Below are 25,796 nucleotides of genomic sequence, written 5' to 3'. Positions count from 1 at the left end.
AGAGGGAAGGTGCCACAGCAAAAGAAAGAGAAGCATCGGTATTTCATTTATTATCTTATTATTCTCATTTTCTGCACAGAGATAGCGTGGAACGCACTTTGCGTAACCTGTCGTTCAGCCGTAGAACTAGGCAAGGAATTTGGCTGAGCGTAACAGGCCAACAGGGCCGTGAATAGGGGCCAAGCACCGCGGAAAGAAGAGTTCCTCGGAGCGGCCCACTCGAACCCATTTCGTGCAGCGAAGCTCTCGTTACGTCGACAGAAATGACACGGCTAGGCGAGATCTTCTGGTGGGAGAGAGCTACATGAAAATCGTTGAGTTGGTACTATCCTTCAGAGCGTGCGCTAAGTTTGCGCACCTGTTGCTTTTCCATGGCGTTTCTATGCCCCGTGAGAATACGACGAGGGAAACGAAAGAAAGGTGAGAAGCTGGCTTGAAACTTGCTCTTCTGTGTAATGTGTATAGCAGAGGACTTTCAGGTACGGCACACATCGCACGGTCTGGCAGGTCTCGCGCATCGTAACTGATTTCTAACCCCTATTTATTTATTTATTTATTTCCTTCACGTCTAAGTTAATGTATTAGTGAGCACTTTGGAGTGCAGTCAGTGAGCGTCGTGCTTTACTTCTAATAACTGTCCAAAAAAAATCGGCACCGTTCTGCATAATATGATTAATTAACTTGACGTAAACCTGACAGGCTGACAGTTCTATAGAAATGTTTCAGAAGCCGGTCTCTAATATCGAAAACATTACGTTGTGCACAATAGTATAGTTTAGCGATCCAAGTCCATTTATACGACATTTATTGTCGTTTATTTACTGCACCGAACCGGTCGGATATCTATGTCATGTATGGGGAAAAAGTTTGCGACCAGAAGTGAAGGCCGGTGCACAGACGTGTTTTTCCGGCATGTGTATACGTTTTACTGTAGGTACGAAGTTAGTAATGGTTCATTACCCTGTCGGGGAACACTGTCGCACGGCGCACTTTCGATCGGGATCGAATTTTTCTGTCGCGGTTGGCTCCCTTGCGCAAGCTGCAGGAGGGAGCCAATCGCGGTCGAGGATTTCGATCCGGGTCGGGCGCGACCGAAGGTTGCCGCAGTTCCACATCGCGCCTTGTGAATCGGCCTGTATGCTTCACTCACGCTAGGCCGACCGGACACCGCTGTCGGCGACAGCGTTTTTTGCCGTCGTGTCGGCGCCTCTGTTGTACCGACGCCGACAATGTGCCGATGGTCGGCGGAGAGCTCGGCGTCAGTACAGTGCGACTGTCACGGCTTGTCACCCGTTCCCCGTCGGCGCGAAGTCGTCGACGGGGTATACAAGCCGGTTGGTCGTTCTGTGTATTCAAGCGAACACAGCGAAAGAGTCAACGACAGAAAAAGAAAGTATATATATATATATATATATATATATATATATATATATATATATATATATATATATATATATATATATATAATGTATAGGCTGACAATGACAAAGATAAAAGAAACAAAAAACGCAAGAACACTAACACAAATGCACTTAATCTAGATCAATGGTGACTACAAAAGAAATACAACGAACAGTTGACAGTAAATATAGAAATTAACACTACACAAAACACGCTTAACAGTCGTCAGCAGAGTTCAAAAGAAAGCAAATGATGGCATACACATGGCTGGAGAGCTGTAGTAAGTCCATAAAGCGTGGAGTCGAAGGCAGAGCTTTCCCAAAGAATGCTGGCAAGCCAATTTCGTTGCGGTGTATGCGATTGCTGGGCTGGGTTTCCTGGCAGTCTAGGTCGGGCGTCTACCCTCAAGCAGGTTGAGCTAACTTGAGGGGAACTGCTGTAAGCTCCATTGCAGACCTTGGCTTTTTGTCTTTGAAGCTAACTACTAAGTCGCAGTCCAGACGCGGCTAGGCGGCCCAGGCGATACTGCTCGGCACTAGCTCCTTGACGCTTTTCAGCAGATTGGAGGCTCAGCTTCTAGACTGCCTAGCTTGACCTAAAACATGCATTTAAATAGCTTCTCCTTTCCCTAGTTCCCTGTGTTGGGGAACAGCAGATATTGGTAGATAGTTCTGCGAAAACCCGCTAGGTAGAGAGAAGTAAACTTTGCGGGGTTTCCAATTAATTGCTTGGCGGCCATTAATTACTTCTCTCCACCTTGCGGGTTTCCGCAGAACTATTACGTCAAACTCTTGCCTTTGCTTTGAGTTGTTGACAAATTCAACTTCGCCCTGCCATCTGCTATCCGCCTGGTTAGCTCAGATAGTGGCTGCCTCGGAAAGGCGGTGCTCCCGGGTTCGAGTCCCGGACCAGGACGAAGTTATCTTCAACTGCGAGGCTTTTCTTTCGAGGAACTCATATGGGTTTCCTTTGTAGCAATTGCTCCGATTGGGTGGATGTCTCATTTTTGCTTAATTAATTTAATTGAGAAGTCTTTTTGCGCAAAAGACTTTCGAGTGCCTGTGTGACGGGTACAACATGCTTAATTTGTGTGATGACAAACCTTGTTGTTAGCATGGATGCTGGTGTGCTCAAAATTTGGTGAAATTGATATGCAGCCTGAAGTTATAATTCATATTTATTGCTTGCAGAGTAATTTGGTCTCTTATGCCCCATTGTTATTTCTGGCGCAAGTGACTGAAGTGCCACACTATATGGAATGAGTATTAGATTTAAAACTTTAATTAACCACACTTGCAGTGTTGCTGTCATCGAGGTCCTTGCTGTGAAGGCCTTGTCATCTGCTCTTGAACTCCATTGCCTGCCATCTGCGGCTTGTCAATATCTTGCATTATTCGGCATTGGACATTAGCAAATGCTAAATTTTGTAAGAACGACAAGGGCAGTTGCATTAACTTCCACACAGTTCTGCTTGAGAAATTACACGAACTTACATGGCAGAGCATAACTTATCCATACAACCTATGGCACCCAACAAATGAAATTAGAAAAATAAATTCAGCCAGATCTGGAAAAAGAAGGGAAAAAAAGAAGGATTCACTGGCGATTACGAGAATCGCTAATACAAAACTTGAGCAGCCACATTTTGATGGCGGCGAAATGCGAAAACACCCATGTACTTAGATTTAGGTGCAGGTTAAAGAACCTCAGATGGTCTAACATTACAGCATGCCTCATAACCAGACCGTTTTGGCACCCATAATATAATTTATTTTGTCTCGTTGGGCATGTTGCAAACGGAGTGAAATGTGGCACGACTGCCTGGCTAATTGGGAGATTGCGAGACGGCGCATGGGTGATGTGTGGGCACGATTTGTAGCAGCCGCCGCAGACAGACCTCTGCTCATGCAGCTGTTTTTACACAGACGACTTGCACTACTCTGGTGCCATCTCATAGCAATCATCGCCACAAAGCCCGTCTTGCATGGCACTACGCTTCTCATACTTTTGCCATACACTCCTCCTCCGCTTTCCTCCTCGCGCTCTCTTTGCTATTGTCGTCTTTCATCTTCCACTGCGCTCCACGTTCGCTTTCATCCTTCGCTGTGTTCATTACCGCGGTAATGAAAGACAATGCTGACGCTCGCTGCAGGAACGTGCGTCTGAGAACTGCGCTCTAAAAAAAGCTCTATATGCACGCAATCAGAAAACCTGATGCAAAGCAAGGCACAGATAATAACTTTCTAAATTATTATTATTCATAAAAATACTGCAGTACATAGGGCCTAAGCAGGAGGGGTAATACAAAGCATGATACATTGATAATAACATGACAGACTGCTACAATAGCCAAAAATCAAGGAAACTGCAAAAAATAATACATATCAGTGAATATACCCATACCAGTGAAAATACATGGACAATGTAAGCACTAAAATCTTAAATAAAGGCACTTTATACAAGAACTTCTGGGATAAAAATGGTTAAAGGACGGCTGACACGGTTTGAACAAATTATGTAGACGTGGAGGGTACAGCTACAGTGAAACATTTGTGCCACAATTTAAGTGAATCGTCTCGTATTAAGAGAGCTGTGGATGATTAAAAGTTATCCTTCTCCCTAACCATGCTTTTTCTCCTCAGCTCGTTTGGCGAGAGGTCGGGGCTAAGCTCCACCTTCACTGGCTCGGCATGATGACGTGATGTCGTGTAATCTATTTTCTGCGTCTTGGAGCCAGCACACAAAGTCTCTCCAACCACCCCTCTAGCCGCCTGGCGGTCGATCTCCTGAGAGAGTTATCCAAGCAATGTGTGTTGCAAGCGTTCTGACCCACCGTGGCTGCTTAGTGGCTATGGTGTTGGGCTGCTCATTACGAGGTTGCGGGAGATTGAATACCGGCCACGGCGGCCACATTACAGCGCCACTACAGCATGCCTCATAATCAGATCATGGTTTTGGCATGTAAAACCCCATTATTTAATTTTTTAGCATTCTGTTAGAGTGCCAGGCTTGTCCGGTATTCTGGTAAACGGAGGCAAGCTGAGTGTTTTGACGGATGGGCAGAGGCGTTAACCCTCCATACCTTCCATACTACTACCACTGCAATGAAGGAGCTTGAGCATAAACATGGGCGGTCGCACGGTGCAGTCACTTGGTGGCACAGAGCTTAAAGCGACCCTGCACCACTTTTTATCGAAGTATAAAAATGCATTTGAAGTTATGATAAGCTATTTCAGAAATACTTACCACAAGAAGTACTTCAATGAGTTATTGGCAATCAAACATGCCCTTCGCGGTGCGTCTGCTCCTTCTTCATGACTTGCACTGCAAAGTTCAAATTTGATTTTGGACGTTAGCCTAGGTGCTACTACTTCAGATTTAGGCACATACGACATGCCAGATGTAAGGCAAATGCAGTTGTCCTCAGCGAGCTGCAGTCAGCTCAGCCAGTGGACTCGTCGTGGCAACCCGTGGCTGCCGTGGTATGTGCTATGTAGCAGACTGCAGCTACATGCAACTGTAGTATGTAGGTATGTGCAGTGTTTGCTTTGTGCACGACAGGGCTTGAATACATGCTCGCACTCATATGCTCCAATGAACGGTCCAGCATACTCCAGTCTGAGCGGGCTACATGGTGTGGACCGGCTTTGTTCTTCAACTTGGCCGATGGGTAGTAGCCACGTCCAACTTGCACATATTAAAGCACTCAGTACAAAGAGAAGTCTGCCAAGACTAACTAGGAGCAGCCAGGATTGAGCACGTGCTGGCAAACGTGTGTGGTCTGACCTTAAGTTTTCCATGGTTAGAGGCTAGTTGAGCATTCAAAACTAGCTGAAATTAGCGAGGCCCGGCAGCTAAGAGACCAATAAGCAGGGTGGCCAAAGTTTGATTCCTACGCGTGTAGCCGTGGCCGAACATGAGTAGACGATAGTTGGCTTCTTACAGAAGTATGCAATTATGATCGAAATTCGAAAGCAAATTTTCGCTTGCTTCAACCTGTTTAATAATATTAAACTTTGTCAATAAACATACACAGTAACACTAGGAAGAAGCACACGGATCCAAACACCCTTCTTGATTTATGTCAGCTATTGTGCAAAGCAGCCACATATGGAAATCTGCTAAAACCTTAGTATAATGAAATTCTTGATATAACAAGCTATTTAACCTTTCATAACCCCTTGTCCATAGAACACCATCCATTTAGAACCTCAATATAATGACGTGTGTCTGTATGCGATTTCAATATAACGAAATTCCACTGCTGCCGCAAAGGAATGCCGAGACAATAAATGGAAACTCGCCGACGCAGACGGTCAAATTCTTGAATTACAAGCGGCTGCTTGCAAATGCACCTCCCAAATCGCGCGACAAGAGCGACCGGCCAAGTGGAGTCGCATCATGTTCCATATAAAGTCCAAGTGCGATAAGATCTTATCGCGCCCTGCACACTGTCTGCTTTAGGTGCGAGGGTCAAACACGAAATATGACGGCTTCACGAGTGCCGCCTTCCCGCGCAAACAAAGAGAAAGAGGGGGAGGGGAGTGAGTTCGCAGTAACATCAACAGTAATCACATTGACAGTTAATCAGCAACATTGTTGAACCCCTGTCGTTTTGGAGACTTCACACTGTCGAGTGGCCAGTGCTTTCTCGCTGCGCGCTTAGTCTTCTGGCTCTCCCTGTTTCTAGTGCAAACATTGAAAGGGCATTTTCAAAGCTGAGAATCATTAATCGAAAGAAGCACGCTTCCATCAGTGGCAGCAACCTCGTAAAGTATGTTTGCATTTATTACAACAAGCTTTAAGGTTGTAACATGCACAAATGTAGTGTTCTGTTTGTATATGTGTTTATGCATTCGAACCTTCCAGACAATTAAAATATGTTTCGTGTGTTCTAATGTTTTTCGTGTTCAGATATCATTTCATCTAAAGTTTTGGAGCATTCAGAATAATGCAATATTAAACTCCGAACTTTGGAGGCTTGGGTATTTACGAGAAATAAACTCCGATAAACACAGAATTTCTGCCAAGAAATAAACTCCGGAAAACACCCTCCGAATTTCAAGAAAAATATACTCTGAAAACACAGAGCCCTAATTGTAACATAAGCAGACAACACTTGCTGTGTGCCGGAAGTGCTTGAGTGTAGTGGTAAATTGTCATTGTGTATTCTCTTTGTTACTTTCCCTTTATAGGGACAAATTAACCAACATTCCAAGTATTACGAACATTTGTTCACCATAAAGTTGGAAAAATTGTCGATGACGCAACCTGAGTAGCCAATCAAATAGCTCGCCCAAGCGATGTCACGTGCGCTAGCTACGTAGAGTTTAACGGGGTGACACAAATTCAGGGGAGTGGTGCCACTGCAATCGGTATCGACGCACGTTTTTAACACCTTATAATAAGTTGCAGCAGGCTGCTTAAATGTGTCACTTAATGGACAGAAAAACCTACCCTAATGACTTAGTACATTCATACATCCAGGTGATCCGCAGTGTGAAAGACAGTCATCTGGCAGATTATTCCAGTTACTTAGTTGCTTCAGAATGAATGAGAATGAAATTTCTCTTTATTCTTTCTTTTTGCAAAATAAAATGTTCGGAGAGAGTAAGCAAGCATCATAAGCATGGCAGAAGATAAGGAAAGAACAGTTGAGTACTGAACTTAAAGTGAATCAAATATTCATTTGTATACAGATACCATATAATGGAAGTGTGCAAGTTTTAGCCTGATGTAATATTCATAAGGATGGCACTTGCAGAAGCTTGTGACATAAGAATGGGAGCTTCCGAGGGGCAGAGGTACCAGAAATGGGAATGTAGAAATTTTTTTTCAACATCCACTGCACCGAATCTGATAAGGTGCGTTGCATTTAAGAGAAACAGTGACTGTAGGAAATTTTTTTTTTTTAACAGAAATTGTGTAAAACTGTGAAATAGTATAAAGTTTACAACTTTGTAATCCAGTAATCGATAACAATATCACAATTCTGTATACTGTACCTATTAAGACATTTAAAGCAGACAAAATTGATGTATATTATACAGCACCCTCAAATATACGTCAAATTCACAGGCAGATATTTTGCATGGTTTGGAAATACAGTACATTATAAATGTGAAGCCAACCTGAGCCATATTTTCACTGTCAGAAATGGCTACCTCGAAATTTTGAGATAGCGACGAAATAGCCTGCAGCTATCGCCAATGTGCTGGGAAGAAAGAATCTGGAGAAGTCATGAAAACAGGTTGCTGACGGGAGGGAGTAGAGCTTTAGAAAAGGCAGCACAGTAGGCTTCTCATATCTGGGATCTAGTGGAATAATTTAAGCCTGCATATCATTAGCCGCGAATCTCAGCAGACCAAACCACTGACACATTTCCTGTCTTTTCACTAGTATTGGAGGGCGCAGCCTGGAGCTGAATTTAAGCATAGCATTTTTTTTTTTTTACCTTAACACCTTTTCTTCCTTGGCTACCACAGCCAACTTTGTCTTTATTTGATTGCTTAGTATGTTTACCTTGCTAAATAAAAAGGTGTTTGGAGAAGACATGTATGTTGTGAGCATAGTGAATGCTGTGCACTAAATAAATAAATGAATTTCGCTTAGAGAGGTAGTGTTTCACCTAAGCATAACATCTTTCTTTTTGAGAATTGTAGCATTAGTTTGTCTGTATATGGTAGCTAATCCTCACTTCTTAGTAGCTGTATTTATGTTGTTCCAGAAAGTAAGCCAACAGTGACATCCGCTTCGAAATAGAAATGTGTGCATACACATGGGTCCTAGGCACAATATTGCAGCCAGGAGCTTATCTATAGCTGTTGGTTGCAGTCAGCCAACACCTAAAGGCTCACAAATTGCAGCAAACCACTTGATGTACTAGCCTGGACTACTAGTGTTTAGTGCAGAAATGAACACTGAAAAAGGATCAGACTAAAGACAGATGTGGCCTGTAATTTCTGTGCTGAATTGTGAAATTTCTTTAGCAACAGGTCCATTCCTTGGTCTAACTCCAATACTATAGCAGCCAATGTTTTGGTTAAGCAGCTGCACACAGTCCAGTCGCCTGTCAGCACAAGCATGGAGCAAAAGCGTCGCTGGCACTGGGCTGCTTTGCCAAGTCCAGAGCCTGACAAAGTCAACATGCTATCGACTAAAGAGTTTGTGGGTTTTTGTGTTGGTTTGTTTCTGACAAAGTTATGCTTCAAATTTTCCTTGAACGAAAAAGCATGTGCTGCCATACATACCAAATATGCTGTGTCATCGTAAGACCTGCCTTTTTTTCTCTTGCATACAGAAAGCAATGAAAAACTATCTGCACGTACACCGAGCATTGGCCGCATCACAGGCAGTGCCAGCATCGAAACGCTGGTGCGTGTGGGCATTGAGAAAGAACATGGCTTGTCACCGGATTCCAAAGTGGTAGTGCTGCATGATTTCACACCGTGTGTAGATGACGAGCTCGAGGTGCGGCGTGGTCAAATCGTCAATGTGCTCTACCAGGAGAACGATTGGGTGTATGTCATTGCTTCTGAGACTGGTCATGAAGGCTTCATCCCTCACTCATACTGTGCTCCCTATGGCAGCCAGCTTGGTGACCTGGCCTTGACAGTGCGTCACAAAAAGCTGCCACGTGGTGTGGATGATGAACTTCTAGACCAGACGTCATCACGAGGCACGCACTCTGTTGACAGCGGGCAGCAGTCAGACGCTGAAAGTTTTGGTGGTGCTGCTGTCGCCGCCAACAGTGGTCAGGAGCAGTGCGCTAGGGTTCACTCGGCACCAGGCCGCTCAAGCACAGCAGCTCTGCCCGATGTGCATCCATTCTTCAAAGACCCAGCTGGCCGCTATGTGGTGTTGTACACATTTGTGGCACGTGACGAGAACGATGTGAGCGTAGAGCGCGGTGAACTGGTGACCGTGCTGAACCACGAGGACCCCGACTGGTTCTGGGTGCTCCGCTCTGACGGCCAGGAAGGATTTGTGCCCAGTGCATTTGTGTGTCCAGCAGTCGCCGATTCTGTGCAGGGTGAGCACCTCCTTGCTTTGCATGCCTTTCAGCCATGGCATTTGGCCACGCTTTTTAGTTTAGTATAGGGCTCCCAGATGATGTTGCTGAGAGTGCGTCTAGTGTAGCGACTCCCTCTTATATTTCGTTGCCTGCAGAATTGCAGTTGGCAGATATAATTCACATGAAAGAGGAAGCACTTTGATTGAGTGTGCATTTAAGCATTTTTGACTGTTTTGGGATAACCTGCTCCAATGTTAGACAATGCAGTAGTGAACACCAAATGCAAATATTGTTTCTGTACAAATATCAGAGAACCTACACTTTTGCTTGAAGACTGCCTGCCCTTTCCTGCTGATATTTTAAATCTTCATGATGTCGCTTATTTTTAATACTTTTAAGGTCTAGGGACCTTTGCAGGGATGAGTAGTGGGACATGATGTAGCCATGGTGCACATTTTTTCAATGCGTCATCACCTGTGGCATAAGCCATTTGCTATCATGCATAGCTAAATTAAAGGGTTTGCTGTCAACGATTGCAGCAAAATAGGCTCCCCTCCCCCTTTTCCTTTTCAATTGTGTGGTACAAGTTGAGTCAAAATATATCTGAGCACGATATGTTGACACACAGTCATAATAGATGTATAGTAATGATTGTAGGATAAACAAGCAATGAGTTGCTCTTTAATATCAGAGTTAGTGTAAAATGGAAGCACAAACAAATGATCTGTTGTTAGAATGCAAGGCCAGTTAGGCTAAGGAGTAGTTTCATGGAAGAAATGCATGTGCCATTACTGGAGCGTTTAAAAAGAGTGAACTGAGTGGCATGGTACTGGATGGATTTCAGAATTCCTGATTGCACTACATATTTTTAAGTCAGTAGCTTATCCGGTTCCTGCTTTACTGAACTGCCTCACCATACTGCACCATGCTGGCGCCCTCAATTGTTCAAAGTATGTTTCTTCACAACTTATTTCAAACTTTCTAATGAATATGTTCACATTCTTGATTTTCAGATTGGAAGTGTTCACTCAATCTTTATGTATGCTTTCTCTCAAATGTTCTTGTATTAATGATCCTTTCTTCATCAAACTTGTATGTGAACTCTTTGTTTATGGACAACGTTTCTGTAGTGTGTGTGTTCACTATATACAAATATTTACCTCCATTGTCAGACATTGTTTCATAGGAATGCTGTTCCATGGACTAATTTCAATTCTCTCTCTTGATAGTGTTTAACTCTTTAAGTGCTGTGGACAAGTTTTACTCGTTTACAATTAAATTTTTGACATTCGTGCCCTTGGGCATCCTTTCCAAGTGACAATAATGGGCCAGTCTGGTTCAGTCTATTTTGATGTTTTGCTGAGATTCCTTTTTGGCCTACAAAATTTGTTCCCCCTAGGTCTGTCCGGTAGTGATTCTCGAAATAGTGGCTGCCACTCATCTGTTGCCACACCCCTCACGAAAACGTGCCTTTCATTTAATTGAGTCATCAAGCTCCGGAGATGTGCTGCTTCTGTGTGAAAGCATTGACAGTGATGGCAGTGTTTTCTGTGCTTTAGACACATCTGTTGACTCTGATGTCTCCGACTACAACAATAGTTCTGATAGGGCACAGCAGTGAATGAATTTAGATGGACAGAACCTACCACCAGCACCTAAATTTGCATATTTTGAGACAGAAGTTGTGAATTTATTACCCTCATGCCAGATATATTTCGAGTCTGCAAAGAATTTGCTATCCAGATGTGCAATAAATAAAACTGATATATTTCGAGTCTGCAAAGAATTTGCTATCCAGATGTGCAATAAATAAAACTGTCATTTTCTGCATGCATTTCTTATTTTTGCTGGCACTTCAAGGGTTAATATTGTTGTGATACGACAGACGCTCAAGAGACATGCCACAAATGAGCACTTGGGGTTGGCACGAGCTGGTTTCCATCTGGGAAATCAAACAGAGGGTCGCCCTCTAGCCTACGCCACCGGTGCAACTCGTAACGGGTAGCTGGCCTACGCTACGGGGGCATCACATGGAGGCTAAGCAGACCCACGCCATCGTCCTAGTTTTGTTGACGATGGTTGTTTCTTTCATGAAGATTACGAGGTCGAGAGGATGAGGAATGGAACAGGGGGTTTATTTACATTGGCATTGCAAACTTATTTACATAGAACAAGAAGTATCACACTGGTCGGAGCACGGAGCACAGCACATCATTTTCGTAGCAGGATCTACAGATCAGCAGACTATATCTTTCTGGTGAGCACACATCAGAGCACTCTCACACACACTTGAGCAGTCCGCTTAAATCCCTTTGGTCCTCCTTAGATCTCTAGGTCAGGGAAATCTGTGGTCACACCTTCCTCCAACCAGAGTGTCCAAAGTTACTGAAGACTCTGCCTTGAGACTGAGGGTGCGCATAAGCAGTCTGGCACCTTTCTTTCCCAAGCACAAAGAAAGGAGGCGAGCTTCGTAGACAGGGATTGTCGTGCTCGACTCAAATTGTCACGTGTTCGTTGACCCTGGCGGTTACCGGAGCCCGTGAGCAAACGGTGTAGAACACCCTTTTCCAGGGGCTTCTTGCTCCCATCGTCCTGGATGGCGACAGTAAACCATCAAACAACACTCGATCTGGTAAACATGTCTCGCCTCGTTGTTGCTGCAGGTCTGTTGGAGGGGACACATTGCTGGTTTCATGAAGCGATTCGTCCTAGCGGTGCAGGAGAGGCTAGAAGGTCACTGCCCCCGCTGCCAGATCATAACGATACTTAAAAGGAAGACATCCAGACACCGACGAAAATGGTTTAAAAATATATTTACGTTTTGGCTCCCCCACGGGAGCCTTATTCACAATGAAACAAGCGGCAGAGCTTGTGCCCTTTCTATGTGTAGCTCGAGACATGATTAAGACACTTGGCATACATGAATGGCAGATTCCCTTCATTGCAATTAAGAGTGTGCGCGGTGGTTTGGATGATTAAGGCTTATAATGATTTCGTTCCTTGGCAATCACACAAGATTTTCCCCAGTTAATCGTATGTGACGTAGTCGCGCAATGTTCGGCCAGGGCATTTGATGCAGCATGCCGTTACATCAATCCTGTGCTGTTGAAGTCTTGTTTTGGATTTGCCAGTTTTTCAGACGACATTGTGACAGTCCGCACACGAAGTGACGTACACCACACCTGGGAACTTGCCCTTTTCCAAAGGGTCTTTCAGATGCATGAGCTTGTGTCCGAGTGTCCGGTAGGGAATGTGCGCAGCCTGCACACCATATGGCTGCACAATGCATGCAAATGTCTCGCTTATGCCTAGGATGTATGGTATGGAAGCCCGTTTTTTGGGAGGGTCCAGAGTAGGTGGGTATTGTGCAAGCCAACCGACACCCTACTGAGTCGATGAAGTACTCAGGGTATCCACAAGCCATCAATTCCCACTGCAGAAGTGCATTGTTGTGCACACGTTTTTCGCCACATGACAGTGAACATTGGTGTGCAAGCTATATGGAATAATATGCAGAGATTGCAGGTTTCTCAGTCACAAAGGCATAGAAATCACTGAATGACATATGTCTAGAGAAAATGTCTTCCAACGAAGCTAGGTGTAAAGGTTACCTGGTCACACTTCTTGAAAACATGTCGTGGTCTGCTTGCCATTTATGCATGGGGTGGGGGATGGCTACCTGGGGCTAACAGTGCGTAGCTGTTGGTTGAGCTCAGGTCTTGTGCAAGCCTTATCAGCTCTTTCTTTTTATTACTATTTATTTATTATCTTCATGCACTTTCCATAGGTGGCGACTGCGTTTTGCTTCTCTACTTGCTCTTTTTCGACAAGAGCATTTCTGCATTTACTTTGAGGTGCATTAAGTCGTGACAGGCAGCGAGTGGTGCATTATGAAACATTGGGCTGGCCACTAGGGTTTGCTGTCACATGACAGCACCTAGAAAGGCAGACAGGGCATGTAAGTGTGTTTTTTGTTAAAGTAGTGTCAATACAAAAACCTGTTGTTTTTATTATTTAATAACTTTAAATTGTAGTATGAAGCATCAATTGCCTAGCATGCATCAAATCATTAATTATATCAGCATTTACTAGGACTGGTTTAAAACATGTACCAAGCGCTACACAATTATGACCCGAATTAGAAAGCAGGTTACACATCTCAGAAATTGCAAGTGGTTACTACATGGTATCACTGACAATTCACGCATGTGCCAGCCAGCCCGGCACAGTGGGCAAAGGCCACCCCACATGATGGCGTCACTGAAATCTGAGCCTAGGCCACTAAATTGGCCTTTCCGTCCATTTCAACTCCTCCTTTGCATTTGACACGAGACAAGCACGCCACCCAGCTACTATTGCTTGCACCTTGCCTCCCTTTTTATCCCCTTGGGTGCTCTATGCGCTTGGCTTTCACAGAACAGTGTGGCCTGAGTAATTAAACTACATTTTACTGACATCTTTACTTACTCACTTATTGTTTTATTTATTCATTTGTCTACCGAATGATATATCAGAGCATGGGGCTCAGTGGTGCATGCTGCCATGCGATCACCACCTCCAATATGGGATCTAACCTGCTTCTTGCATCATGTCAAAGCCACACTGCACCGAGCATGTGTTTCGAAATTCGGTGCATTAGAATAAATTTCTGGCCTTATAGCTTAATTTACTGGGTTGTCAGCTAACAAGGCAAAAACTATGGTGCAATATTTCTGTGTCAGTGCTACTTTAAGATCCCTCCAGACAACTTTCTAGCCTTGTGCAAACAACGTAGTAAACAAGCAATGCTTGTTGTTCTACTACCTCCGCAGATAAGAAGACTGTTTGTTTATCTAAAACTGATCTTTTTGATGGCTTTATAGAGAGCCAAGGAACTGTCCATGGTGCCATGCAGCCAGGCAGCAATGCCGTCTCTACCAGTGGTCATCACGGCAATGTGTCGAGCACTGCAGCTGCCACTGAAGAGCTGCGCTTCCACGGCAGTGAGCTGGTGATGCTTTATGACTACAAGGCTCAAGCACCTGATGACTTGACTGTGCGCCGCGGTGACTGGGTCTATGCTGACCTCTCTAATCAAACAGTGGAAGGGTGGCTATGGGCCTATGCACCAAAGGTGCACAAATATGGGTTCATCCCGAAGGCTTATGCTCGACCTCCTGCCATGACCTCATTGTGATCCTTGTACTCAGGGACAGTTCATAAAGTCCAGAACATAAGCAGTAAAGTCTTCAGAAAGGAAGCAAGAAGAATGAATGCACAGAAGGTAAGGGCTCAAAAAATTATGTCTCTAGTTGGGACTGGTTACAGTGAGGGACAATGCTTGTGCCCTCCTGGTTTTTTTTTTTTTTTTCGTGCTTTCTGAATAAACCCCATGCACTGTTTACACTTCATCGATGTATCACTTTGTATCACTTTCAGCTGTGTGTTGAATGCATTTAATGTTTTGGAAAGAAAACACATTTAGCTAGCACATTGAAGGCACCATATATTGTAAATTTATAATTTTTATTCTGTGGTAAAACATTGCCATGCTAACAGAGCTGGATTCACACTGAACTGCATCTTGCAGGAATCTGCATCTGCTTGCAGCAGAATTTATTGCCAGTGGGCCTTATCCAATTAGGATGCCACATTGATTCAGTGCACTGCATGAATGCAGTATTAGAAAAACTGGTACCATAAACTTTCAATGTCACAATTCTAACGAGCCATTTATGACAATTGTACAGCTCTCTATGAAAATGCCTCATGGTATGAAGACTCTAGCTATGTAGACAAAGTGATCTTGTATTACTCCTGTTTAGTAGTAAGCCAAAGCCATTTAAACAATACTCATTTTGTGTAACTTAGAATATCTAAACTTTTGCTGCCTTCCTTTTTGCCTAGAAATGAAACAAACAAGTATGTGTGCCTTATTGCGAAGTGGCAAACTTATGCTGCACTTGTCGAGACGCCACTGAGGTTTTCACCTATACTCTGTTTTACCATTACTTGGCAAACGGCAAAGGCTGTGAAGCCTGAGTACACCATGCTAAAGAGAGCCACCTGCTTTTTGACAGTTCGAGGAACCTAGATTAACAAAAAAAATTAAATTATGGGGCTTTACGTGCCAAAACCACTTTCCGATTAATTATGAGGCAGGCCATAGTGGAGGACTGCGGAAATTTTGACCACCCGGGGTTCTTTAATGTGCACCTAAATCTAAGTACACGAGTGTTTTCACATTTCGCCCCCATCAAAATGCGGCCGCCGTGGCTGGGATTCGATCCTGCGAGCTTGTGCTCAGCAGCCTAGCACCATAGCCACTGAGCAACCACGGCGGGTACCTAGTTTGTGTGTGTTCTTTTCTTTAAAATGCGAATCTCTCTGTCCAAGACAATTTTTGTCATCCTCATTACTAATCAACAGGCTTTTTTTTTTTTGAATATAAGTACACTTGAAACATTCTTTTTCTTTCTGGCACGTACATGTGGCACCCCATGGCTTTCCAATTGGGAATCAAGAAAGTTGGGCCATGGCCTCAGAGATCGGACAGCTTGTGCTTTTGTGCACCGCCCAATCTCTGAGGCCGTGGTTGGGTTAACGGACAAGGTGGCAATACCAAATAGGCAGGCATACACGGTGCATATATTGTTGAACACACAAATCTGTGATGTTGAGTCACTTTAGCATACGCTAAAAAGGATGAAGGCAAAAGCCTGCCCACTCACAAGACATTGATTACATTAATTGACATTTTCATTCTAAGGCATTGTTACTTCCTATTATTTGTCTTCTCCAAACAAAGGTGGGTTCAAATGACTTGGTTAACTTTACCTTAACTTTGCCTTAACACCAAAGGCTAAGGGTTCGACTCTCGACCTTCACGATGTCAATTGGAATCCAACTTGGAGATATCACTGGTTTGCACATATCTCCAAGTAAGTTGATTCTCACCAAGGGACGTAGGTCAGGGCCTTAACTTTATCTTAATAAACTGTGCCTCAATTTACAATGCCTAAATTATTATCAAATGTAGTGGGTTAGACTCTTGACCTTCAAAATGTCAATTGGAATCTAAATTGGAGATATGGCCAGTTCGCCTATACCTCCAGTGGGTTCGACTCCCGCCAAAGGTTGCGGGCACGAGTGCCTTTGCTTTAACGCCAAAGTTAATGGGTTCGACTCTCGACCTTCACGATGTCAATTGGAATTCAACTTGGAGATATGGCCAAGATATGGGATACAGCGCTGTGCATGTCGTCTTCGCAGTCCTTGTCTTTCGTGCTGTACATTATTTTTGATATGGCCAGTTTGCCCATATCTCCAAGTGGGCTCGACTTCCGCCAAAGGTTGTGGGTACGAGTGCATTTATCTTGATTAACAGTACCTTAACACCATAGGTTGTGAGTTTGAGTGCCTTAATTCTACCTTAATCAACTTTGCCTCAACACCAAAGGTCATGGATTTGAGTGCCTTAATCAACTCTATCTTAATGAACTGTGCCTTAATTCACTTTGCCATAGCACCAAAGGTCAAGGGCTAGCGCCCGATTTTGGTGCCATCATGGCAGACGGTCAAATTTTTGTCTCATGAACTCTCTAAGGCTTTCGCCTTAATAGTTTTCAAGTTCCAAAGGTACACCTATGTAATGCACCATGCTGCAGTGCTGCCATGACCGCATTCAGCGCAGGCTGGAGATTGAGGACGTGTCTAAGCAATCAGAGCCATCAGATTGTCACCACATGCTTAAAGGGGCCCCTTCACCAGGTTTGGGCATAGTACACAGACAAGCACAGCGCATATACCATGTGCTGACGATTGTGTCTGCAAAGTATCAAACCACTGCATTGTCTGCTAACAGCTGAAATTTCAAAGAAAAGCCTGTGCGCCCTCACTTTCTACCAGATCAAGCACACACAAATAGATATCTCTGCATCACACACACTGCCTGCAACATCACCAATTATGGCACAGGATTTAGGTAGATCACTGAAATGTAGAATGCATCAGCTGCCGCTGGAGGTGATCTGCACAGCTAGAAAAAAAGAAATAAAGGGAGGCTCACGACGTAAATGTGACATGGTTCCACAGCTCTGGTATGGTAGAAGTAGTGGAAGGAGTGTTGCTTGCGGACTCTTGTCCAGGCAGAGGGGAGAGAGGGTCTTTTGACAGAAGCTGACCTACCGGCAGCATGGTGCCAGAACATCTCCATTTTTACCATCTGCTCAAACAGTGAGCCAAATAAAGATTATTGTGGTAAAATCCCAATAGATTTGCAATGGTGCTTCGCTTTTTCCAGTGTAGTGAAGCAAAGATATTCAATGGGGGCTGGTGAGGGGCTTTATAAGTGGGGAAAAGTGATCAGTGCGAGGTTGTATTTGCATTGGATTTTGCATTTACTATATTTTTTCTTTTGCTATTTGTACAAGCTTTGTTTAGTTAGTTACTGCATGATTTCTGTGTGTTATACAGAGTATAGATATAGATATAGATACAGAGTATAATGCAAAATGCACACACATGCACGAGATGTGCTAACACAATAACCTGCTTAATTTTTTTTAAGATTGAGCTTTTTGTTATAGGTCACAAATCCTTCTCCAATATTTTATCCCTTTGCCTTTATATGGCATTATTATAAATACCTCTACATGGTCGAATCTAATCCTTATCGCCAATGTAACGACTCGGTGCTTCCTCAGTGGTGGTCCGAACAGTGCTCCGAGGCCCACATCACCAGCACCAGTGGATAAGGAGTAGAATTGAGCAACATACTCTTTTAGATCTGGCTTCTCATTCTGTATTGCTGTTAAGAATGTTGCGGGTCACTATTGGCCAGCATACTCACTTGTTTCAGCAGCATTTGGTGTTTATGCAGTTTTTAGAGGTTATGCGACAGGTGGTCGATGTGCGAGAACTGCAAAATTTTCCTTCTTGTTACTCTGCTTGGCAACCTCTAGGTGCTTCTCTGAGCAGCCCTTCAGCAAGCAACACCATCACATTGCCCAGAAATCCTGTCTCACTTGTGCTATCTGTTGCTTAAAACCACAAAACATTAAATGAGGGCAAGACTTTAGTGCACTGCCAAGACAGTTTCGCTATGCCCCTCGTAACACGTTTCAAACGAGTTGAACGATATGGCAGGAGTAGCTTATTAGCCTGAGAATAGTAATACCAATGTGTGGTCGTTTGACAACAAATTCTACTTCTAGGAATTTGATGGTTCCATGTAATGGCATCTAGTAGGTTACTTCAAGGGGACTAAGACATTCATGAATGACATGTATAATGCGCTTTGATATGCGACTGGTCCAACGTTGGCCAAGAGCTCTGCTGCCACTAGGGGCAGCAGAGCACTTGTATGGGAAGCTGTGACCTATTAATTGTCAGGTGGCTAATGCCCTTCTGGCAAGGGAGTGCCTTGCAGGTGCATTGTACTTGCACTTCTAAAGCTGTCTGCTGGCTCTTCGCAGGGCTTATGCTAGGACTCGGTAGCATCGAAAGTCTCAAAATGTCTCTTGGAGATTCAATCCAAGAACCTTCCGAAAATTAACTGGATGCTTTTCCTCTAACTAGATGCCAGCCATATATATATTTCTTGCACTAATAAGAACTAACATGTTCAAGCAAATTTTGCAATGCAAATTTGTTTGTTTCTGTACAGAGGTGTCAGTATACCATCGCAAAAATAAATGCCACCGAACTTCCAAAACCGGAGCACTGCAAATGTTTGCATTGATGCACTTCAGCTGACAGTGCTGTGCCATGGAGCACCTGTGCATGTGACAGCATATTCGTCTAGCAATTCAGCACTCCAGCAGCGTGTCATCACATAAAAATGTGCATCTTGAAAGTTTGTGGCGGCATCAGCATGTCATAATATGAATCATGAAGACTATTTGGCTTGAAAAGAAACACGGCAGTACAGATTTATTCTAACATCTGCGAAAGGTAAGCAATATCATTCTGTGCGTTTTACTTTGTCAAGGATGCCCACGTATTTGGTGCTCTCATGCTCGTCCTCGGAGAGTCCCAGCCTTTCTCCTTCTGCATGGATCCACTCCTCAGCACGGCATTTCTCTTCAAGGAAGGCAACCTGCTCAGCCACGAGTTTCTCGTGGAATGCATTAATCTTGTCTTGCTTTATTCTCTCGCAGTACTCTGCTGTAAGCCTCCGGAGGTCACCTTTCTTGGTGACAGGTAGTGTGATGTGGTGCAGCTGAGCAGGAGTATAAGTGATGTGCAGTGTGTGGGTGACAAAGTGAAAACGCTTGCGGTCATACCGGTACAAATACTTGAGTGCCTTGTTCCGTTTCTCAATGGCCTTGGCGAGTGCATCCTTCAGCTCCCTGCGCTAAAAAAGCAACACAAGTGTGAACGCAAGCAGTTGGTACCAAAGCTGAATACTATACAAATCGTACTTGTTTTAACAAAAGTGCACATACACAGTGCTGTTGTCATGTGTCTGTCTACGCCATCTAAGGTGTGTGGTTTTGTTAAACCAAATATGAACCAACTAGCCCAGCAACACATCCAATTAATATACAGATCAGTTCTGTTGAAGCCCACATGGTTTTTCAAAAAAGAAAGAAAGAAAGGGAAAGTTGCCATCCACCAAACAGCAGCTCTGTACTAACTTCGCACCAGCATCATTCATTAGCCCTTTTCCTCCTCGTCCCTCTTCCCCAGTGTAGAGTAGCAAGCCAGAGCAAGTTATAGTTCAGGCAGACCTCTCTACCTTTCTGCAAATAAATCTCTCTTATACTACCTTTAGGTGGATGACAACCTTCCCTTTTAGTAGCCAATGCTCAATTCAGAGACTTATCTTCGTGTTTCACATTGCTCAGTGGCTGCATTCTGGCCTTTCATGCTGGCGTAGACTTCAAAGGCCTTGCGGTTACAAGTGCTTTCATTTTGGAAAGCCACTTCTGTTTACCAAAGCAGATTCTGAAAGATGTGTAGCGTCATTCTATACTGTGTATTCTAGAGCTTCATTTTGTCACATGGTATCCTCACAATGCTAGTGTTAGATCTATAAACCTAACCCTTAACCTACATGATCTTTGGTCGCGCCTTGTCTCTGCCTTTTTCAGTTTTCATTTCAATGCCCTTTTAAAAAGTTGAATGCCTCTACAGCAGAGTGACCTGTACAAGGAAGGATTGGCTATGTCCTGGCCTAGTTCCTACCATTTATTTGTATTGTGAATGACCCTACAACGATGACCGGTACAAGAACTTTGCCTCTGAATGAATGAATGCCATAAAGCGGTGCTGCCCTCCGCAGACGTCACCAAGGTGCACTCTGCTCGAATGCTAGCCAAAACACTTGGTAGTCCTGCTGCACTGCTCCAGGAATGGCTCAACTCGCATGTTACTTGTAACCCATCAATGGGTGCAATGGTTGATCAATACGTCATAGTTCATGATGACGTAATCACAACTGATGTCCGACAAAATCTTCAAAGCCATCTAAGGTGGAAAGGACACACATATCAGTGAAGGAAATAGTGATGAAGATCCTGTAAATGAACCAATAATTCTGACGACAGGGGACGCGATAGCAGCTTCGAGGGTCTGCAGCTTTACTTTGCCTAGCTCCTGCATTTCGCCGCAGACCATGCTGTGAACACTGTGCAGTACAAGATTGGCTGTAATTGCACATTCTCTCAGACCACTCGTTTGCAGAAAAATTATTAGCCTATTTTACTGTCTCTTGTATTCATGTAAATAAAGGCTTTCTTTTGTTGAACATACTTAGAGTTTATTTCATTTATTTCAAGATACTGTCAATCCCTGGTGGGATATTAACAGGGGTGGATACAAGTTGGTACAGAGTTGGGATCAAACAAATATACCAGAAGACAGAGCGGCACAATCGACTGCTCAAAATAATAAAGGTACACAAACATAGGCAAGCAGTAGAATTATTGTGTGTCAACATACGTACATAACACAAGTAGTAGAATTAGGCACTTAATATACATGCAGAACAAAATGTAACATCAATACAAAAATGACGTATCAGGAAAAACATTCATTGTGCATTTTGGCCAGAGCAGTGCTTCTACTAGCTGTTCACTACTATGGCGAGCTCTGTTGAGCAATTACTGGATCCAGTTTGTTCCACTTGCACACTGTGAGTGGAAAGAAGGAATAGAAAAATGTGTTGTTGCACGAAAATTCCTCAAGTGTGACAGCATGTTTACGACGTGTATGTCTGGAGCGGCTTATAATAATAAAGGCTGAGGAATCAATCTTAAAGCGATTGTGGAGCAGCAAGAATAAAAATTTCAAGCGATGTACCTCTGCTTGATTGTTCAGCATCAGGAGGCATGCGCGTCGCAGTAGTTCCATTGGGGAATCGGTTTGACGCTATCTGATAAACCAGACAGTCTTGCGCTGCACGTTTCCTAACATAGCCGCTTCATTTTTCATGTGTGGAAACTAGGCTACATGCGGGTTGCCTTGTGCTGGGGGTAGAATGACGGCGGGCCCATATAAGAAAAAACGGTTTGTTTGCTGCTCTTTTGGCAACATTTCGAATGTGTGTTGACCAGCTAAGAGCTGAAGTTATTGATAGGCCCGAGTACCGATACTCGTGCACTTTACGTAGTGGTATGTTATTAATACGACATTCAAAATTAGTGGCACCTTTTTCTTCATAATTGTCATGGAGACAGTTTTGTCTCCTCTACTGCGAGCGGTATGGAGCACGACTTTTAGAATGAAGTCACCTGTTCAACTAAGTATTTTGGAGGTCCCGAGTACAAAGTTATAAATGCATCTGACTTCATAATTCTTTGTGTTTATAACACAAGAGTTTTAACTAAAATGCCTAGCCCAAAATTTTTGACCCAGCTTTTGCTTCTGCCGGCCTTAGCTGCACACTTGCTCTGCAAGGAAAACTTATTTTTAGTGTTTTAGTTTCACTTCAGTTTTATGGTAATGTCCTTGAATACATCACCTAAGCAATGGCATTTTTAAGTAATGTACACTGTTTCTTCCACGGGCCACAGTCATGCAGGCGAGGGCCCAGGCCGAGCCTGGGCCAGAACAATCTGCAGAACAATCCTCGGCTTGAAAACTCGATCATGCAGTGCTCAAATGCAGGCTCTTGAGCAAAGCACTATTACAATATTGATTCCTTGATCGAACAGAAGCTACGAAGTCAGCTGAACGTGAACAGAAGCACGCCACATTGCACTAGCAGCGCAGAATGGCCAGTCTCCTATTGAGGCATGCTGCAAGCACTGCATTGCATCGTTGAAATTGCTGCCTACACACATATCTATATGCATATGAGAGCACATGGATATCACAGTGGCCACCAGGAGACTGAAATTGGCAGCCTTTGGCGAAGCATTCAGTGACCTGGCAATTATACCTAGCATATTTTGGACATATTTTCAGTACAAAAACGCCAAGCCCATTTCCTGCCATGCAAATGTCTACATAGGTAAGATCAATTAAGGGTGTTCCGTATGATTGTACCTTGGAAGGCGTGCACGTGTTTCAGCAGCAATTACAGCACTGCAGTTAATACAAAAGCAACATCAGTGTTGCCTGAGGCTATGCAAAAATTGCTGCCTGAAAGGTGACTGCTACACAAAATGTGCGCCAACAAATGGAACTTTACAGTCATGGGAAACAAACCTTTGGGTTCATGTGATAAAGCTCTTTAAGCTTCCTTACGAGAAAGGTCTTGTGAGCAACTGCAAAAGAAAGTTGGCAGGTTACAGATATTGCATGCGTAACAACTGGAAGCACTTGCCTTTGTACTCAAATGAATCAAAGTCGTATGGATGCCTTTGGCAAAGCTTCACAAATCCGTGCTTTTTCGCCTCGTGGATCTGCCTCTGTTTATAAGCAGGTGGTAATTGCAAATAATAATTGGCCGTACCCGTGTGCAGCATACATAGAAGTAACCTGAGACTCACCATGTTTGCGAGCTGCAAGCTAAATACCCTTTTCACTTCCAGCGAAGCCCTACAAGCACAAAAGAGCGCAAATAAGCGCTGTTCAAAAACAATCTGTGAAGCGCAAAAGAACACACACAAATCAAGCACCTAAAAGCGCGTTTCTTGTGGCTTTCAAAGGCACTGGTTGACGACACCGATTAGTCTACACCACGCATGCTACGAGTCTCGTAACCTTAGGTCACGGGAACTTTTGGCCAGCCACAACATTAGCTAGAGCTGCTGTTGCGTGTCAGCACTCGCTGCTACGAGCTAAGTCAATGCCTTGCCAGCAATCCAATGCGACAACAGTGAGCTAAACATTTGAATATATATATATATAAAGACAGCTCCTGCAGCTTGCCAAAGTCATCCCTTACGTCTTAAGTTCGTCAGACAGCTCGAATCCGGACAACGGCATGGTCGGGTCAGTTGGTCCTGTGTCACTGACCAAGTCCCCTGCACCACAGTTCGCGATATGTATTAGTACTGCCACAAGACTGAACGTGCCAGATTGCACTTACCAGATCTTGCGATAACGTCAGTGGGCGCTGGGTAAGACCACTCAAACGGGAGGTAATCAGTGGGCCACGACAGTATCTTTCTATTCCTGAAACGCCTAGACACATGATTTGCTGAACCGAGATGCGCACGGTTGCCGAGAAGTGCACGGGGCTTGTTCACATCCTTGGTTGCCGCTGAGTGAAACCCGGCAGTCGTGGTTTTTGTAATAGTTTCGGTAACAGACAACTTAATGAACAGCACTCTTACAGTACTCACAGAACACGAAAGTCTCGCGAAGCTGTTCATGCTTACCGTCAACCTGGACGTCACGCGCACAACAACGCCTTTTTAGTATAGTATGGTATGGTTGGTGCCTAGAATATACTGGCTAGTGTGCCGTCCGCGGCCTCCCGGGTGGCACCGGATGCAATGAATGCCGGCGGCTGCCGCTAGGGGCGCTGCAGTGCGGGTGGGTGCCGCGGCACCATCCGGTCCTCGTAACCCGCCTTGTTTCCACCGCATCGGCTAGTGGGTGCTGCGCTTTTTGTTTTATTAAGCCGTAGCAGCAGCACAGTTCAAATGTGGGCAGCTGATTACTGATTAGAGTTTGTTCTGATTACAACAGGCTTCTTTAGCGCTTGTCGCTTGCGTGAAAAGCTTGTGCCAGCTCGGCTTCGATCGTGGAATCTCCAGTGTTTCTATCGAAGGGAAAACTTAATTTTTAAGGCAAAAGCCTTAGATCTCCATGTTTAATGGTTGTGTTGTGAGGTTCAGAAAGTATCACGCGACCAAAGAAAGGTCAGAAGCGAACCAAAGCATGTCCAGCCGTGTATAATAAGAGATGATTAATGATTAGGAAATTTAATTTTTGATTGATTAGTGATTGGATTAAGGTGGATTAGGTTGAATTAGGGGAGATCACGGTTTATTAAGGAGCATTAGGGTGGATGACGGAGGATTAGGGTGGATTAAGGTGAATTTCAGTAAGCTTTACAAGGCGTTCACCTTCGCGTCGAGATCTCTTAGGCGCTATATAGCTAAGGATGGTATGGTATGAATAACTTTATTTAGGTCCTGAGGGATCAGTCTAGGACTGATGCGGGCCGCTCCCACGTCGGTACAGAGAGGCCGAGCCCCTCTGCCGTCACACGGGCCCTCTGGACAGCCCTGAGTTGGTCCGCCAGCACTTCACTGTGCAGCATCCGCTGCCACCACTGTTCACCTCGAGAACCATCACCGGCCGACGCCAAGCAGCGCCAAAGCATGTGTTCTAAATCGAGCAAACCGCCACACTTACTACAATTGATAGAGTGAAACCCCGCAGTCCGGATTAATTTTATTCATGATGACCGGGTTAGGGTACGTACGTGTCTGCAGAAGCCTTAATGTAACCGCCTGTGGCCTATTTAATTTAGAATATGGCAGGGGGAATGCTCTGCGCCCTAGGTAATAGTGCTTGGCGCCCTAGGTAATAGTGCTTGGTGATTTCGTTGTAGGTTAACAGCTGGTCCCTGTACTCAGGAGCGGGAGATCCAGCCCCTTCAGGGAGTACACGGCACACTAATCCTCGTGCCTCCCTGTGCGCCACCTCGTTGAGGTTACGCGGGGCTCCCTCCACTGTCCCCATGTGCGCCGGGAACCAAGTAACTGTATGCGAAGTGATATCCCTACCCTGCAGCAGTCTTAGCCGGTTCCGCAACAAGTCCTCTCGAGAAGGCTTTAATCGCAGATCGCGAGTCACTACACACCAAAACTCTTCTTGAATCAATTAGTGCTAGAGCAATAGCCACCTGTTCGGCAACCCCCGGATCTTTGGTATAAATGGAAGCAGCATTTCTAACGCTCCCTTTGCCATCTACCACCACCACCGAATAAGCATTTTTACCATTAATCCATGCGGCGTCAACAAAAGCAGACTCCTCCTCCTGATCCTTTGCCTC

The 25,796-nt window shown here is 44.4% G+C and overlaps 2 protein-coding genes across 2 annotated transcripts; one reads left to right on the top strand and one right to left on the bottom strand.

Annotated features, from left to right (window-relative positions):
* The first annotated feature begins 16 nt into the window (after positions 1-16).
* Dlish (Dachs ligand with SH3s) lies at positions 17-14,805 on the top strand. Its single transcript, XM_075697246.1, has 3 exons — positions 17-420; positions 8,702-9,433; positions 14,278-14,805. Exons 1-3 carry the CDS (start codon positions 372-374, stop codon positions 14,589-14,591), a joined length of 1,095 nt encoding a protein of 364 aa, XP_075553361.1. The 5' UTR covers positions 17-371; the 3' UTR covers positions 14,592-14,805.
* A 4,496-nt stretch (positions 14,806-19,301) lies between these two features.
* bonsai (28S ribosomal protein S15, mitochondrial) lies at positions 19,302-24,273 on the bottom strand. The gene is made up of 6 exons (XM_075697247.1): positions 23,877-24,273; positions 23,733-23,811; positions 23,335-23,383; positions 23,169-23,253; positions 23,051-23,109; positions 19,302-19,751 (listed from the first exon to the last, which is right to left on the bottom strand). The coding sequence occupies exons 1-6, from the start codon at positions 24,160-24,162 to the stop codon at positions 19,359-19,361; spliced, it is 951 nt and encodes a 316-aa protein (XP_075553362.1). The 5' UTR covers positions 24,163-24,273; the 3' UTR covers positions 19,302-19,358.
* Positions 24,274-25,796: the final 1,523 nt, after the last annotated feature.

The sequence above is a fragment of the Dermacentor variabilis genome, chromosome 6, assembly GCF_050947875.1.
Source record: "Dermacentor variabilis isolate Ectoservices chromosome 6, ASM5094787v1, whole genome shotgun sequence".
Lineage (NCBI taxonomy): Eukaryota > Metazoa > Arthropoda > Arachnida > Ixodida > Ixodidae > Dermacentor > Dermacentor variabilis.
This window is presented reverse-complemented; position numbering and strand designations above follow the sequence as displayed.